At 40.9% G+C, this 17,048-nt stretch overlaps 2 protein-coding genes across 2 annotated transcripts in view; one reads left to right on the top strand and one right to left on the bottom strand.

Moving 5' to 3' along the window:
* Positions 1 to 6,204, bottom strand: part of LOC137413915 (syntaxin-1A) — a 9,847-nt gene extending 3,643 nt beyond the window's left edge. The window contains exons 1-7 of the mRNA XM_068099356.2: positions 6,077 to 6,204; positions 4,245 to 4,307; positions 3,974 to 4,073; positions 3,824 to 3,898; positions 3,655 to 3,722; positions 984 to 1,092; positions 117 to 190 (exon numbers count right to left, since the gene is read on the bottom strand). Coding sequence (XP_067955457.2) covers positions 117 to 190; positions 984 to 1,092; positions 3,655 to 3,722; positions 3,824 to 3,898; positions 3,974 to 4,073; positions 4,245 to 4,307; positions 6,077 to 6,136 — 549 coding nt within the window. The 5' untranslated portion in view covers positions 6,137 to 6,204. The remainder of the gene's footprint in view (positions 1 to 116; positions 191 to 983; positions 1,093 to 3,654; positions 3,723 to 3,823; positions 3,899 to 3,973; positions 4,074 to 4,244; positions 4,308 to 6,076) is intronic.
* Positions 1 to 17,048, top strand: part of LOC144891816 (uncharacterized) — a 1,036,251-nt gene that overhangs the window by 722,141 nt on the left and 297,062 nt on the right. The gene's annotated exons all lie outside the window — the stretch shown is intronic.

Here is a 17,048-nt window from a genome sequence, read left to right as displayed (position 1 = left end):
TATTACAGACTCTGACCTTTGACATCATGACGCCAAAATCAAATCATTTCATCTTTGCATCATAATACATAAATACTAAAAAGTAAGGAGAAATTAAGCTAAAATGAAGATCTTACTCCTTGAGTGAATATTGATGAATTTCCAGATTCCAACATGTCATCCAACTGCTCGGGGGTCAGAGTCTGCCCAGCTGCAAGAACACAAACAGCACCAAACAAAGAAGGCCCAAACATGCTGTCTTTCCTCAATATAGTTAAACACAAGTGTTCTAGATCAGGTAAACATCAAGCACTTACCCTCCCACTACGAACCCCATTTTAAATGCCAAATAAAAAGCCAAAGAAAATGCCAATGGTTGGGCAAAGCGAAACTTTCCATGAAAATCAACTGCTCTCAAAGGGAAGAATAATGACAATACAGCTTTTGACATATTCCCTTTAACTCCTACCATACAAAAGGCTATTGGCATAATGCAGAACACGGTAAAAATCATCAGCAGAAAGAAAGGAGGGATACCAACAGCAGGGATGAGGGACAAAATAGAGGGACACATGGAGGGATAAGGGACATGATGACGAATGAGGGCAAGGGGAGCACATACAGAGTGAACAAGACTGATACAGCAACAAACTCTCAATCACAGAAGTGGAAGGAAAGACTGGAAAATATTTGGATATATTTCTTGCACCAAATATTCATTTAATTATTTAATGATCCAAGAGTCAAGCACCCTTTCCTCCAACAAGATATATGAAACGGATGTTAAAAATAAATCAATGGAATCAATTTTCTTCACTAACGAAATGGTAAGATCAACCCCAAATGTAACAGACACGAGATGGGAATATCCGAATGCAAAAATACAATTACCTGTATGTGATAATGTGATAATCTTCAAAAAATGTGATAATCTTTGCGTGCTTCCATTTCTCCCATTGTCTAACCGCTCCCCAAACAATCCCAAGCTAAGCTAACCCACTCACAGATCTCTGCCTGTCGGATAATGCGATCACGAGAGAGATCCCCATACTTGGCCTGCTCTTCATTACAAATCTTCATGAGCTCCAGAAAACGAGTGTGAAGTGTGTTGTTCTGCAACAGCAAAAACACGTCACAAGCTGAATTTAAAAAAACCAAAAGACTTCCCACCATCCACACCATCATTACTGGATTCAAATGACTAATGGCATTTGACTTTGCAGACGTACCAAAGTGATGCAAGTGTTACGTTTGATGCATGGGGATTACCCATAGCAAAGAACCAAAAGGAAAAATAATGAATTAAATATGCTGGGCTGACAGAATGGCCTAGAGGTACGCACACTCACCTCTAAGCTTCTAGCCTGGGTTCGAATCCCGACCGAGCTATAAACTGTCAGTTTGGTGTTTCATAGGCAAGGTGATTCATCAATGTGTGTGCCGTCCCTTGAATGGACGTTAAACACGGTGTCCCGTCTGCCAGCATTTCTTGGTGGACGTGAAAGATCCCATGTTGTCCTTCGCAAAGAGTAGGCGAGTATCGCCGGCACCATGGCCAAATTCCAATTTCCTGCCCTAACTAGGCGAATGTCAGGCCTGGCCAGGCCGGTTTGTGAAAGACTTGGGCCAGGCTTGCCCCGGCCGACCCCACAAGGTGGGATAATCGTGGCTGTTAATGAACAACAACAAAAATAAATACGCGCATTGGGTTAAACAGAAACATTTTCACTTCAGGCAATTTTATCTATCTACTAGGTCTGAGCAAGGTTATGTACTTTGACACTCCCTCTCCAGATATATATAACCTGCCTTTCCTCTTAGCAGCGTTTTACTCCATTTGATTTACCTCATCTACTGGATGACTAGCCAGAACCATCCTGGAAAACGTCCTCATACCAATCACCATGCAAAAACAAGCATTCTGAGTATTGCGCTGTAATACATGTCCCCTACAAAAGTTCAAAGTGCCATAACTTTGTCAAAAATGTTCGAATATGCAAATTTATGCACGGTTGATGCTGGTTTTCAAACTTGATCTGAGGTATGCTGAGACACATGTGTGTCAAGCCTCACCTCGTTGATAAGCCCGCAAGGTCACTCCGTGGAGCAGCCTGCACGTATTGAACTGTGTGAATTATATAAATTATTACAAACTCTCAGTCTGAGGTACTAGCGATTCAAGAGATATCCATTTTAAAAAATATTTTCGTTTAATTAATGATATCTGCCAAACCACGTGACCTATAGCAAATTCCAAAAGGACATTTTAGTAGACTGCACATGCTGAACAGATCTGTGAAGTTTCCCCTCGATTGGATCAAAAATGAGGGAGGGGCCCGGTTTTAAAGGTTCATGCTTAAAAACGTCATAACTCTGAAACCATGTGACGCATGACGTCATGCTCGCTGACTTTTTTGTTCACCATGGGTATTTGATTCTGCCTGCAAAGTTTGGCCTCGATCTGTTCAGCCGTTGCAGAGAAAAAGGTTTTTTTCACGAAAAACAATATGGCGGCCAAACCACGTGACCTGTGACGTCATAATTACCATTAAAATATTCTACAGACCGAGTCCCTCCTACGGTGAAAATTTGATCTCAATCGGTCCAATTATTGCAGAGAAAATGTTTTTTAAAGGAAATGAAAACTTAAAATGGCACTGAGTTAAGGATCATCAGAATTATCAGAATTACCAAAGTTCAAAGTGCCATAACTTTGTTAAAAATGATCGAAACATCGTGAAGTTCGAACTTGACCTGTCACTTATCATGAGGAAACCATGTACCAAGTTTGAAATCATTAGCATTAAGCGTTTAGAGAAAAAGTCCGGAAAACTGTTCTTTGCGTGACGGACTGACGGACTGACAGACGGAGGGACGGCGTGCAAACCTATAGTCCCCTCCGGTGTACACCGGTAGGGGACTAATAAGAAAAGAACAAAGAATGCCTCTTTACTTTCAAACTCTCTCCCCTAGTCTTATCACACTTTAGCAAACTAAAACTGACTTTTCGCAATGCAAAATCTCGGTTCGGAGAAGAGTGAGGCGACAGATGATAAAAGGGTAACGCGCTGAAGATGAGGTGGTGGGGAAACAACTGAATAGCGAGAATAAAACTACTCCATCCACAATATTTAACATCGCAAACACTGTTTGTACCTTTAGTCACATCAAAACAAATGAGCCATTCTCTCAGCTACCCACATAACTGAACCCTCACCTGTCCAAAAACAACCCAGGTCGCTCCCTGAAGCCTCTACAGTGCATATATGTATCATTTCTATAATAAAGTAACCAAAACGCAGTATTTGAGATGCAATCCAATGAGAAAAAGCAAACTCCTCCCTTTGCTTTACGCGTAACGCCTCTCTTGATACATCAGAAAACACTGGCCTCAAATATCCTCACGTTAAAGAACCACCAACTTCCTGAGACATGAATGAATCACAGGGAAGGAACAAAGATTAACAGAAGTGGCTGGTGTGTTGACTGAGCTCTGCAATTAAAGGAGACGATGGATGTGGGTACAGTTGGACTCGTTTCCTGCATACGTCTTCAGCAACACGACGCCTTAAATTGTGCAATTCAAGTCAAAGCTGCTCCTCGAGGTTTACATTTGTGCAACAGCAATGACAGAACGGAAAAAAACCCAGCTCTCGTGTGAAACCGCATCCTTACGAGTGTTACTCTTATTTTTGCTTCCGTCTGGTTTGCTGCTCCATCCTCTTCAATGGACTTCTCCAGATCTGCGCAAACAAAATACATGGATTTACAGGAGAGTGCATACTCTGCTCATATCAAATGAAGATCCAGATTGAAGTCCCAATGTAGTCCTGAGCTCCATTACCTTTCAGGTCTCTGCTAAGTCGTTGGCAGCATGAAAGTATGTCCGATCTCAACCGATGCAGTTCTCTTTTATCACCTGAGGAGTAAACGGCCAATACATTAATTTCACCAATTCACCCAAATGCACCACTTTCCCGACAACACCTCTGACCTTCTTTGGGCTGCAGGTCAGTCAAAACATTCTGCTGGACTTCTTGTAGCCTATTCACCAATACTTCCAGCCCATCCATCTCCTCGGACATCCTGTCCACCTAAATGGGGATGTAACGTTAACAAGATAAACATATGGACAAGCTGACTGAAGGATAGATTGGTTCATGGGAAGAGTGAGGGGATTGGAATGGCAGGAAGACAACAGTGAGAATATGGGGTACAAAAAGGTGAATGAGCATACAGGTACATATTAGAAACAAACACAGTACTTTGGCAAATAAAGCGTTTGTTGCTTCATCCTTTTGATCAGGTTCATTATGAGTACTTCCAGTCTGCAAGATAAAGGAAAAACAAATAATCAAGAATAAGCAAGAAAGAGAGGAAGAACAAAAAAAATCTCTCGTACAACACAAGTCTTGGGCAACCAATTTGATCTTAATATCTTCATCAGCAAGATAGAATTGTTAAGACTAATCTAATTAAACACATAAGCTATGAAAAAACAAAAAACAAGCATACACTTAAGATCGTCTCTCACAAACTGCTCAACCCCACTCTCAGTCTGGTCGTACCAAACACTCGTGCCGCTTCCCAGCGGAAGGTTGCTTGTGCTGCCTCCACACGATCTGTTTCAATGTGCCAGATCCTAGCGAGCAGTTCCCACGAGCCATCTCCCCATGAGCCATTAAGATATGGCGAACCTCCCCTGGCGAGCAGAGCACTCGTGCCATTTCCCCACAAGCCATGCCCCTGTAGCACTTCCCTGTGAGCCTTTCCCACTCCCAGCGAGCCAAGCACCTGTGCCACCTCCCAGCAAGCTCAGCACGTATGCCAATCCCCCTCCCCCCCCCCCAAGAAAGCTATTCCCCCTTGCTGCCTCCCCCTGAGCGGTTCCTATGTGATGCTTCCAAACGAGGCCATGCCCCCTCCACTCGAACCATGCCCACATGGCCCCTCCCCATGATCTGTGCTCCTGTGGCACCTCCCCGCGAGCAGTGCCCCTGTGGCACCTTCACATGAGCTGAGTACCACTGCCACCTTCCCGTGACTGGAGTACCTGTGTCGTCTTCCCGTGAGCCAAGTAACTGTGCCACTTTCCTGTGGCAGGGTACTCGTGCCTCCTCTTTGCTCAACGTGTCCTCGTGCCGCCACCCCAAGAACCGAGCCATCCTGCTGAGAGCCAGGCATGCCCCAGCATTATCATCTACCCGTGGGCCATGCAACAGCACCACAGTCTACCGATGGGCCTTGCTCCAGCGCTGGCCATCTGTGGGAGGTGCTTCCGCACCATCCACCCGCGGGAAAGTGCCCCCGTGCCGTCCAACCGCCGGAAGTGCCCCCGTGCCGTCCAACCGCCGGAAGTGCCCCCGTGCCGTCCACCCATGTGAAGTGCCCCCGCGCCGTGGTCTATCCTATAGAACTGTTGAACTGCCGGTTGTGAGAGACTATCGATCTGGGAATCGTCATACAGGCATCACAATCGTTAACGACGCAATGCACCGGTGTCGCAAACAGAGCACGAAGGGTGGTTTTCATCATTCCCCGGGCTTTGAGTGACATCACGCCGGAAATTCTTAAGCACTTATACTTATAGTAGTTATACTCCACACCTGTAAGGTCGCACCTCCAGTACGCCTACCGGTATGGAAACCGTTTCTTCAGCGGGATAGAAAGATACTCGAGCGTGTTCAGTGAAACGGTACGAGGATGGGAAGAACGTCAACCAAAACCAAGGTTCTCATAGGAGGTTCGCTTATCGAACTTTCACCTCTTTCACCTCTTCTCACAAGATTGACGTGAGGTAGACTACCGACTGTGTGTTCTCTACTCATAGACTACCACCTGTCGATATACTCAAAAGAGTTTACACATGCTGCTGTTCCACTAACGATACGACCACATGGAGCGCTGCACCCCTGTCCGACGTCCTTACCTTACCTTACCTGGCCTGACGAGTGACGTCCCACGTGTTGTCGTTACGTACCCATACCCTCAAATGTCCCCGTGTGTCCGCAAACCCCATTAAACTCACATTCTTATCTTTCTCTCCTGTGATAAACTCATACACATTTCACTAATGCTAATGTCAGGTGTTCTTTACCCCAAGAAACGATTGAGTTTCTGCTGCTTGGTTCTGAAGATCAGCAAGCCTGTCTTTCATGATTGCCCTCGCCAATCACTTCCGCAACGCACATTTCCGAGGTTTTCCACTTTTTTCTGTCATTTAAATTTAGTAAACTATTTGCTTTCGACACTTCCCGAATTCACCGCTTATAGTTGGGGAATGCCAACTCGGTTTGATATTTAAAAAAAACAAAAAACAAATAGGGGTTAATATTTTAGAAAACTCTCGCGATAGTTCCTTGCCCGTTCATGCGTGACTACGTATGTGTGTAACGCGCTGACGTCCCAATCATAGGACGCACGAAATCCGTCGCTATCTCACCAGGCACACCAGAATTTGCAGCGATCGCAAGGTAAAACCGTAAAAGATAAAATAAATAAAATAAAATAATAATACCGCAGTATAATAAATAAAATACCGCATATAATATAAATAAATAAATATATTGTAAATATAATAGCATAAAATAAAATAAAATAAAATAAAATAAATAAAATAAAAATAAAATAAAAAATAAAATACCGCAGTGCAGCTTCTTCCATCATCATCGTTGTGGTTAATTTCAAAAAAATTGTTTTCTTTATGATTTACTAGTCACTATTTACTAAACTCGCGCAATTTTGAAATGATATGTCGATGGTCAAGCCTCTGGCAGTTTGAACTTTGAAAACTGGAAATAAAATAAAATACCCAATTTCTATGAACTTAAGCAAAAAAACTACGTTTACGCAATTGAAAATCAGAATGTATAGTGGATTTTTGTACAGTGTCTTCAGACGATGTAGAATCAGAAAGATTGAACATGCCAAGCTGGCAGTGGCAGTGGCACACAAATCTCAACCAAAACCTGATCATGTCGTCCTTGTCACACATCCAACATGTCCACCAAATTTCGTTCAAATCCGTCCATACTTTTTTAGGTATACTGCTTATATATCTCAAAGCTGTGAGCGCCTCCGGCGCCCGGCAATACCGCAGTGCAGCTCATAGAGGCTGCATTGGGAGGGAAAGGTGTACACAAATCGATTGATTAATTGTAGAATTAAAATCAATAAAAGATTATCACAAAATATTTTCTTAATCAATTGGCTAATAGCATAACTAAACCAATAGTGCTTCATCCGAAGATGTATCTTTTAGAAATTTAATTAAATAAGTCATTAATAAAATTTTTAATAATTAATTGATTAATCAATAAATAATTAATCGATTCACCAATAAATAATTAATCGATTAAATGATCAATCAATAAATTTAAAATATCCTTGATAGCCACCTCACTTGGTCACTGTCATGTCCAAATATTAGCTTCCCAGCTCAAAAGGTGCCTGAGATATTGGCCAAATGAGAAAGAAAATAAATAAATGATTAATAATGAAAATAAATAAATAATAATCATGGAAAAATTAAATTATTAATCAATTCGGTCACAGAACACATAAATCACCACCATTTCATCAGAATCTGTAACTGAATTTTTTATTTTTTTAAAATAATTAACGAATAATTAAATATTTAATCGATTAATTGATTAATTGATTAATCAATCAATCAAAAATATCCTTGATAGCCACATCACTTGGTCACTCATGTCCAAATATTAGCTTCCGAGCTCAAAAGGTGCCTGAGATATTGGCCAAATGAGAAAGAAAATAAATAAATGATTAATAATGAAAATAAATAAATAATAATCATAAAAAAATTAAATTATTCATCAATTCGGTCAGAGAACACATAAACCACCACCATTTCATCAGAATCTGTAACTAAAAAAAAAAAAAGAGTCATTAATCGAATAATTAAATAATTAATCGATTAATTGATCAATTGATTAATTAATAAATCAAAAATAGCCTTTGCAGCCAAATCACCTGGTCATTGGCATGTCCAAATATCAGCTTCCTAACTCAAAAGGTGCCTGAGTTAATGGTACGAAGAGAAAGGAAATTTGATTAATTAAATAAGTACTTAATTAATCGCTAATAATTAAATAACTCCTTAATTAATTGATTATTCAAAAAACAAAAAATAAAGTTTTTGACAAAGGACTTGCTCACTACTGTGCCGAAATTTCAGCTTCCTAGCTCAAAGGATGGCTGAGATATTGCCCGGACAAACAAACAAGAAAGAAAGCAAGAAAGCAAGAAAACAACGAGAGTGAAAACTGAGTACTCCCGTTCAGCGTGCGTCACTGCCGAGCCCCCTTCAGTGCCCAGCAATGACGATTTACAATGCCTGGAGATGGCATAGGGAAGGTGCGGTGTACAACAACCAGAGTGAAAACTGAGTACTCTCGTTCAGCGTGCGTCACTGCCGAGCCCCCTTCAGTGCCCAGCAATGACGATTTACAATGCCTGGAGATGGCATAGGAAAGGTGCGGTGTACAACAACCAGAGTGAAAACTGAGTACTCACTTTCAGCGTGCGTCACTGCCGAGCCCCCTTCGGTGCCCGGCAATGACGATTTGCAATGCCTGGAGATGCCATAGGAAAGGTGCAGTGTTCAAAAAAAAAAAAAAACATGGAGGAAGTTTCGGGAACTGAGTGGCGTGCTGATGAGGAGGGGAGTGTCGTTGAAGCTGAAGGGAAAGGTGTATGCTGCATGTGTGAAAAGTGTTATGATTTATGGGAGCGAGATATGGGTAATGAACGTAGAGCAGCAACGAAGGCTGGAAAGGGTGGAAATGCGAATGGTTCGGTGGATGTGCGGAGTATCTTTGAGAGAGAGGAAGACAAATGATGAATTGTGAAAGATGATGGGAATAGAGCCTGTGATGGATGCTTTGAAGAGGAACAGGTTGAGATGGTTTGGTCATGTGTTGAGGAAGGATGAAAGTGACTGGTTGAGAAGAGTGATGGAAATGAATGTAGAAGGAAGTAGAGGACCGGGAAGACCGAGAAAGACTTGGCTAAAGATGGTCGAAGAAGAAATGTGGGCAAGGGGGTTAACAAGGAGAGATGCAGAAAATAGTGCAAAATGGAGAAGATTGTCATGGGGACCGCAAGGCTAACCCCCGCTCTAGCAGGGAAAATGGCCTTAAAATGCATGTTGTTGTTGTTGTAATCAAATATCTAATCAGTGTTGTGATATGCCATGTACTGTACATAAAAACGGCCTGTCATCAGCCTTAAACACAACTTAAGTAATGAATATTTAGATGAAGACAAAATAATTCAGCATAATAATGAATAATGCATACATGCAATATGCTGTATATGACAAAAGTTATTCAATGTTATTAATTTATTGCACCATACAGTCACATGAAAAAGTAAGTACACCCCATGTAAAGTTTTGACTTTTTCAACATATTTCAACATACAGCTATTTGATCTTCATTTCAACAATATTGATAGATAAAGGTGATATAATATAACAAATATCATGAAACATTTACATTTTGTAGTCCATTGTATAATTTAAATAAACATAAATGCAAATTTCGCATGTGGAAAAAGTAAGTACACCCTTGGCTCTAATAGGTGGTATTGCCCCTTTTGGCAGAAACAACCTCAAGTAGGCATTTCTTATAACTGTCTACCAGTCTCTGACATTGATTGGGAGAAATTTTTGCCCACTCCTCCGTGCAGAATTCTTTCAGCTGTGCGATGTTTGAGGGGTTTCTTGCATGCACAGCTCGTTTCAAATCCCACCACAACATCTCGATGGGATTTAGATCTGGGCTTTGACTTGGCCATTCCAGAACCCTCCATTTCTTTCTTTTTAGCCATTCCTTGGTGGATTTACTGGTATGTTTAGGGTCATTGTCATGTTGCAACGTCCACCTTAGGTTGAGCTTCAACTTTCTGACAGATGGCCTCACATTATCCTCAAGCACCCTCTGGTACAATGAAGAATTCATAGTGGATTATATGATGGTGAGCTGCCCAGGCCCTGATGCAGCAAAGCTGCCCCAAACCATAATATTTCCACCACCATGCTTTACAGTTGGTATCAGGTTCTTGTGGTCAATTGCTGTCTTTGGTTTTTGCCAAACATGTCTTCTGGTACTGTGGCCAAATAGCTCTGCCTTGGACTCATCTGTCCAGAGCACATTGTAGTCAGGTTCACTATGTTAACATTCGTTCAAAATTTTGGTAGATTAGCAAAACTATACATTTCTGGAATACTCAGAGCATGAGGAAGCCAAAAATTAATGTTGCCATTTGCGTAGACACCTTTGCGAAAATGACACTCAGGACAGTGATGAAGATAGTCAGGTTCACTATGTTAACAAATATAATTTCGTTCAAAATTTTGGGATTAGCAAACCTGTACATTTTTGGAATCTTCAGAGCATGGAGAATCCGAAAATCAATGTTGGCATTTGCACAGACACCTGCATGGCCGCCATTTTGGATTTTGAAAATGGCCGCCATAAAATACATATTTTGCGCTATCTCGGCTTCTCGTCAACCTAGAAACTTAATTAAATATGCTAATCCTATGTTTTCTGGGTTAAGGAATCCAATAAAGGCCTCAAAATAGTGCTCAGGATTATAGAAAAGCAACAAACAAAGGTAATTGAAAATCATTGTCTTTATATTTGTGATATAACTGTATTACATAATACATGATATTGCAAGTCCTTTGAAGTTATAGGTATGGGTTTATAAAGCAAGAAAGCAGCCTTGTTAGTATCAGATTGAACTATAAGTCCAATACACAGGATCTACTCGGTCTATACCGTTCAGGAATATGCTTTTACAGATCTTCATCACTGTCCTGAGTGTCATTTTCGCAAAGGTGTCTATGCAAATGCAAACATTAATTTTTGGATTCCTCATGCTCTGAGTATTCCAGAAATGTATAGTTTTGCTAATCTACCAAAATTTTGAACGAAAAAACATAGTGAACCTGACTATTGTTGCAGAAATGCTGGTCTTTGCCAAGGTGTTCATTGGCAAACTTTAGTCTTGTCCTGATGTTCTTTCTGGACAGCAAAGGTTTCCTCCTGGTACACCTCCCATGTAGATCGAATTTGTGCAGCCTCTTTCTAATGGTAGACTCGTGCACTTTGACATCAATAGTGGCAAGAGCTACCTGTAGGTCCCGTGATGACATTCTGGGGTTCTTAGAGACTTGTTTCAGCATCTTGCGGTCTGCTCTCGGGCTGAACTTGCTGGGGCGGCCTGGCCTGAACAAGTTGGCAGTTGTTTGGAATCTTCTCCACTTGTCGATGATCTTCCGGACAGTCAAATGATTGATTTCAAATTGTTTGGAGATCTTTTTAAATCCCTTCCCAAACTCGTAGGCATCTATAACCTTCTTTCTGAAGGCCTCAGAGAGCTCTTTTGATCCAGGCATGGTGACGCCGCACACTTCAACAACAAAGAGCAAACCAAACTTAATGTCTGAGGTTTAAATAAGACAGGTTCCTCCAAGATCCTCTCTAACGATGTTCTAATCATTTGCACCTGAGCTGGTGCACCTGATTCTAATTTTAGGTATTTGAAGTAGTGATAAATGTAGGGGTGTACTTACTTTTTCCACATGCGAAATTTGCATTTATGTTTATTTAAATTATACAATGGACTACAAAATGTAAATGTTTCATGATAGTTGTTATACTATATCACCTTTATCTATCAATATTGTTGAAATGAAGATCAAATAGCTGTATGTTGAAATATGTTGAAAAAGTCAAAACTTTATATGGGGTGTGCTTACTTTTTCACGTGACTGTATGTCATGAAACATAAGTATGCTTGCAATGCCTGTTGCTGTAAAAATGAGATAATCTATGAAATGTTTACATTATAGTTGGTAACGTTCTTGTTGGCTTGATGACGTCTCCATAACTTTGGTATAGTTTGTATATTTCCGATGAATTTCCTACCTGTGATTGATCAGCACCTCTGTCAGAAACCAGGTTGTCATCAGCTGGATCTTTCATTGCCAGTGCATGAATCTCAGTAGCACTTGACGCTGCCAGCTCTACCGATTTGTGCCTTGGCCGCTCACATTAGGCCATTGATCTCCACGTGCATCGTTACATGACAATTGTCCAGTATTGCTGTTTGGAATGGTTTATGATTGCCACGACCATCAGTTCTACCGAAGACTACCGATACTCGCTTCCAGCGATTAAAATTTAGTTTGGTTTCCACGCACAATTTTGTTGTTGAACTGGGAATTTTGTGGTGCATACTTGTTTTTCAGCGCATTTTGAATCTTTGAGGGGTCCAGATCGATAATCCAGCAGGTGGCATTCTCTTACCCTTGAGGAATTTGAGAACTGCAAGATGGCCACTACTTACCCATAAATACTGGAAGGTATGTAAGGTTGAATATTGAGTATTTTAATCAAACAACTTTTTATGCCTCCACAGATTAAGTTGACGGAGGCATTGTGTTTTCGGGTTGTCAATCCGGCTGTCCGTCCGTCCATGATAGGTTTTCATTACTGCGATCACTTGAGAACGGCTGAAGGGATCTTAGTCAAACTTGGTGCAGGTATGCATAATGAGGTAAAGATTAATTGATTAGAATTTGGGGTCACGAGGTCAGAGGTCATGTTAGGTCAAAATCCTGTTACCACGATAACATGTGAACCAGTGATGGGATTCTGACCAAAGTTGGTACAAGTATGTATTGTGATGCAAAGATGAACCTATTTGATTATGGGGTCAAGAAGTCAAAGGTCAAAGTCTGTAATAGGTCTGTAACTTGAGAACGGCTGAAAGGATCTAATTCAAACTTGGTACCGGTATGTATAATGATGTAAAGATAAACTGCTTCCATTTTGGGGTCAATAGGTCAAAGATCAGAAATCATGTTAAGTTCCAATTATTTCGTTACCGTAATAACTTGAGAATGGCTGAAGGGATCTTACTCAAACTTGTTGCAGGCATGTATAATACGGTAATGATGAGCTTATTCGATTTTGGGGTCATGATGTCAAAGGCCAAAGGTCATGTTAAGTAAAATTCATGTTGCCACACCAACTTGTGAACCAGTGATGGGATTTTGAACAAACTTGGTATAAGTACATATGATGCAAAGATGAACTTATTGGATTATGCCATCAAGAGGTAAAAGATCAGAGGTCATGTCAGATAAATATATAATAACTTGAGAACAGCTGAATGGATTTATAAATCAAACTTGGTACAAGTATGTATAACGATGTAACAATGTGGGCGGAGGTATATCGGTCGATGTAGTGACGTCGAAAAGTGTCGTTTTAGTAAGCTATGTTTTTCAGGTCAAATAAGTCAATTTTTATACTTTAATGATGATTGGATGCTTCTATATATGGGAATCCAAGATGGCAGCCGGTTTTAATTCCAGTTAACATCAATGAGACAGTGAAGAAGCATTATGTGCTTCAGATCGGGAATATTTTGATAAAAGTAGTAATACCCATCTTTTATTCCTTTCAGAAACAAGTGAAAGATGACTTTGGAGTGCTTCTTCGAGTGTTGTAGTCCCTCGGAAAATCTCATTACTTCTGGAGTGACTCGCATCAGGACTAGTATTGCTGCCAGTCAACAGCGAGGGGACAACAAAAACGTTCGGATGAGTTTGAAGCACACAGCCAAAGCTACAGCTGATTGCTGTCCATCAACGCTCCCCACGTAACTTGACTGAGCTTGAACAGTTTTGTACAAAAGAATGGGCAAATATTGTCCAATGAACTGACTTTGTGGATCAGTTCAAGTCGATCAATCAAGTCGATCATTGGGGTGGCGTCTGAAGGTTACACGTGCTGCCGGGTCATGCTGCTGCCTTTGGCTTACAATCCGGACATTTTGTGCTGTCTGCATTGTCGTTTGGCCGTCCCTGTCTACGCGGGACTCTCAGCTACAACCATCTCGCCTCTCGATTCGATTGCTCCCTTTCGGTGGTGAAAATGATGGCGGACCAGGTTGCTGCTGGCGGCGTGCACCCTTGAGAGTCATTTGTATGGCACAGTGTGCAATAACCCTTGAGAGTCACGTGTGATCCTTGAGTCACTTGTACAGCAGGGTAACAAGCCTTGAGAGTCACGTGCACGGCATGGTGTGCACCAACCTTTGAGAGTCACGTGTACAGCATGGTCTGCAAAGACGACGGATATGGTCCACCAAATTATCTTTTCCCTTATGTTTGATTTGGGGTTTTCACTTCCATACATTCGCTGTTAGTTCAAGAAGGAAGGATAAAGCTAATACCATGGCTGAAATGAATGCTGATAAGAATGCATCTCAAGGTAATAATGACTCATTGTGTGGAAGTTGCAATGCTGCTGTTCAAGAGAATGATTGTGCCATTGAATGTGAACTCTGTAGATTCTGGTTTCACGCTCCATGCCAGAATGTGTCCAAGAGATTGTGTAAGATCATCAGTAAATTTGACAATGAGAGCGGTATACATTGGTACTGCAAAACATGCAATAAGACTGCCGAGAACTTACCACGCTTTATGAACACTCTTTAAACTCAGCAGACCAATATTGAAGGAGAAGTTAAGAGTTTGAGATCTGAAATGAAGGAGATTATTGACAAGTGTGGTGAGAGATATAGTGAGATGAAGAAGGAACTTGAGAAGATCCGAAAATAAATAGTGTCTTTAGCTACAGAACAAACAATCGGTATAACTCCCAACAATATCCTGATTGACTCTGCAAACGAGGTGATAGAGAGGTTGGTTACTCCAAGATGGATGAGTTGAATGAGAGGGAATGTAGAAAGAGAAACCTCATCTTCTTTGGGCTTCCAGAGTCTGAGGGTGATAGTTCACAGATCAGAAATGAAGAGGATAAACACAATGTGGAATCAATCATTTGTCAGGATCTGAGGGTCCCCTCGTATGAGTTATATCGTCCCAGGAAGAAAAAGCAGGAATTGTCTCGGCCCTTAAAAGTCATCTTTCACTAGTTGTGAAACAAGAGATGAGGTCCCAACCTAAATCTGAACAGAGTACATGACATACCAGTGAAGTAAGGTGGATGCTCCGTACAGTTTGCCAGAGACAGAACCATTACAGAACGAAATGAATACAAGAAGAGTTGAAGTCCAGACTCGAGGGTGAAGAGAGTAACTTGACCCTGGAAGATATGTAACTGGAAGATAGTGAAGAAGAGATTTCATCCATTTCATCCAGCATCAGCTGGGACGTAGATCACGTGGTCAATGTGATGTTCACGTAAATACATTTGTTTCAAGTTTAACTACGATGGGTTCTTTGAGATCAAGTTTGTTGACTTCACTTTCTTCTTCAAATTCAAGGACGGAGAGGAGAACAAGTTTTAAATCTCTGAAATGTCTTTATACCAATTGTGACTCGATGCTCACCAAAGGGATGAGATTAAAGCTCGAGTGTTGCTTGATCGTCGAGATGTTATTGCATTGACTGAGATTTTGCCTAAAAATGCCAGTGACGAGATTCAACTTTGTGAACTGCACTTACAATGATATCAATTTTTTGTCCCTGTCATTATAAAGAGAGGAATTGCAGTTTATGTTAAGGACACCATTACAGCATTTATAGTTGACATGGAAGAATGCTCATTCCAGGAATCAATTTGGATAAACATTACTCGAACCAGTCTAACTGAAGGGTCCAATTTGTTGTTTGGGTGTATTCATCGAAGTCCTGCAAGCTCTTCCATAAACAATGCTGACTTGTGCTTATTATTAAGGAGAGCAACTAAACTAGACTACCCAAAGCTGGTAGTTGTTGGTGATTTTAATTACAAGGATATCAATTGGCAGGTTCACCATGCTGTTGGAGCAGATTAGACTTGTTTTTTGGATTGCGTCAATTGTTTATTTTTGTATAAACATGTACATGTACCCACGCGGATTCGGGATGGTCAAGAGCCAAGCTTGCTTGACTTGGTTTTATCAAATTAAGAAGATTTAGTGCCGAATTTGACTAGGTGTCCACCAATAGGGAAGAGCGACCATGTAACATTGTGTTTTGAAATAGATATGTATTATCAGTTAAAGTATGATAAGTTGGACAATAAGAGTTATTATCATGGAGACAATGACAGTATGAGGAAAAGTTTAAGCCACGTGGACTGGGATGACATTATGCAGAACAAAATGGGGCAAGAAATATGCAAGCTTTTTGAAAGCAGGATGGAAACTTGCATCGAGGAATTTGTTCCAGTGTGGAAGAAGAGTACAAAGAGTAAACCCCAGTGGATGTCTGCAGTTGCAATGCAATCAATACATTCTAAGCAGAGGAAATGGAATAGATACCAGAAAAACAGGACTTCAACAAACTGGAAGGAATTTATTACTGCACGAAATGAGGCGACCTTTATCATCAGGCAGGTAAAAGCAAACTTTGAGAATAAATTAGCATGCGGGTTCAAAGTAAACTCAAAGAGTTTCTAGAGTTATGTAAGAAATCGGACAAAACCTAGAACAGCACTCTGTAGAGAGCATACCCTCACCAGGCTGAACAGTTTGTTTTGTATCCAATGATAGGCCGGATCTGGATTCAGACCTGAACCAAAATCTAATCGGCTTGTTCTTGTCACCTAACCACTCATTCACCTAGTTTAGTTACAAGTCATCCATAACTTTTTGAAATATCATGCTATGTATTTGGTTTTAGCCCCATCACTCAATGGTGAAGAATCACTTATAAAATTAAATAATCCTCCTATTCGAATCCATATTCAGATCTTCACCAAAATCGAAGCGATTAGTCCTCGTCACACACACAACCTGTCCACCAGATTTCGTCCAAATCCGTCCATAACTTTTTGAGATATATTGCTATAGATCGTTTTTGGCCCTACCTTCCAAATGTGAAGAATCACTTAAAAAATTCTACCAGCCGGAATCCGAAACCAGATCTTTACCAAAATCTAATCATTTCATCCGTTTCACATACACTACCTTTGTGCCAAATTTAGTCCGAATCTGTCCCAACTTTTTGAGATATCTTGTTCACAGACAGACAAATAGACAGACAGGGGTGAAAACATAACCTTCACCTTTGGTGG

This window comes from Myxine glutinosa, chromosome 4 (genome assembly GCF_964187855.1).
Source record: "Myxine glutinosa chromosome 4, kmMyxGlut1.1, whole genome shotgun sequence".
Classification (NCBI taxonomy): domain Eukaryota; kingdom Metazoa; phylum Chordata; class Myxini; order Myxiniformes; family Myxinidae; genus Myxine; species Myxine glutinosa.
The sequence above is the reverse complement of the archived record's forward strand: the minus strand, read 5'-3'. Positions and strand labels throughout refer to the sequence as shown.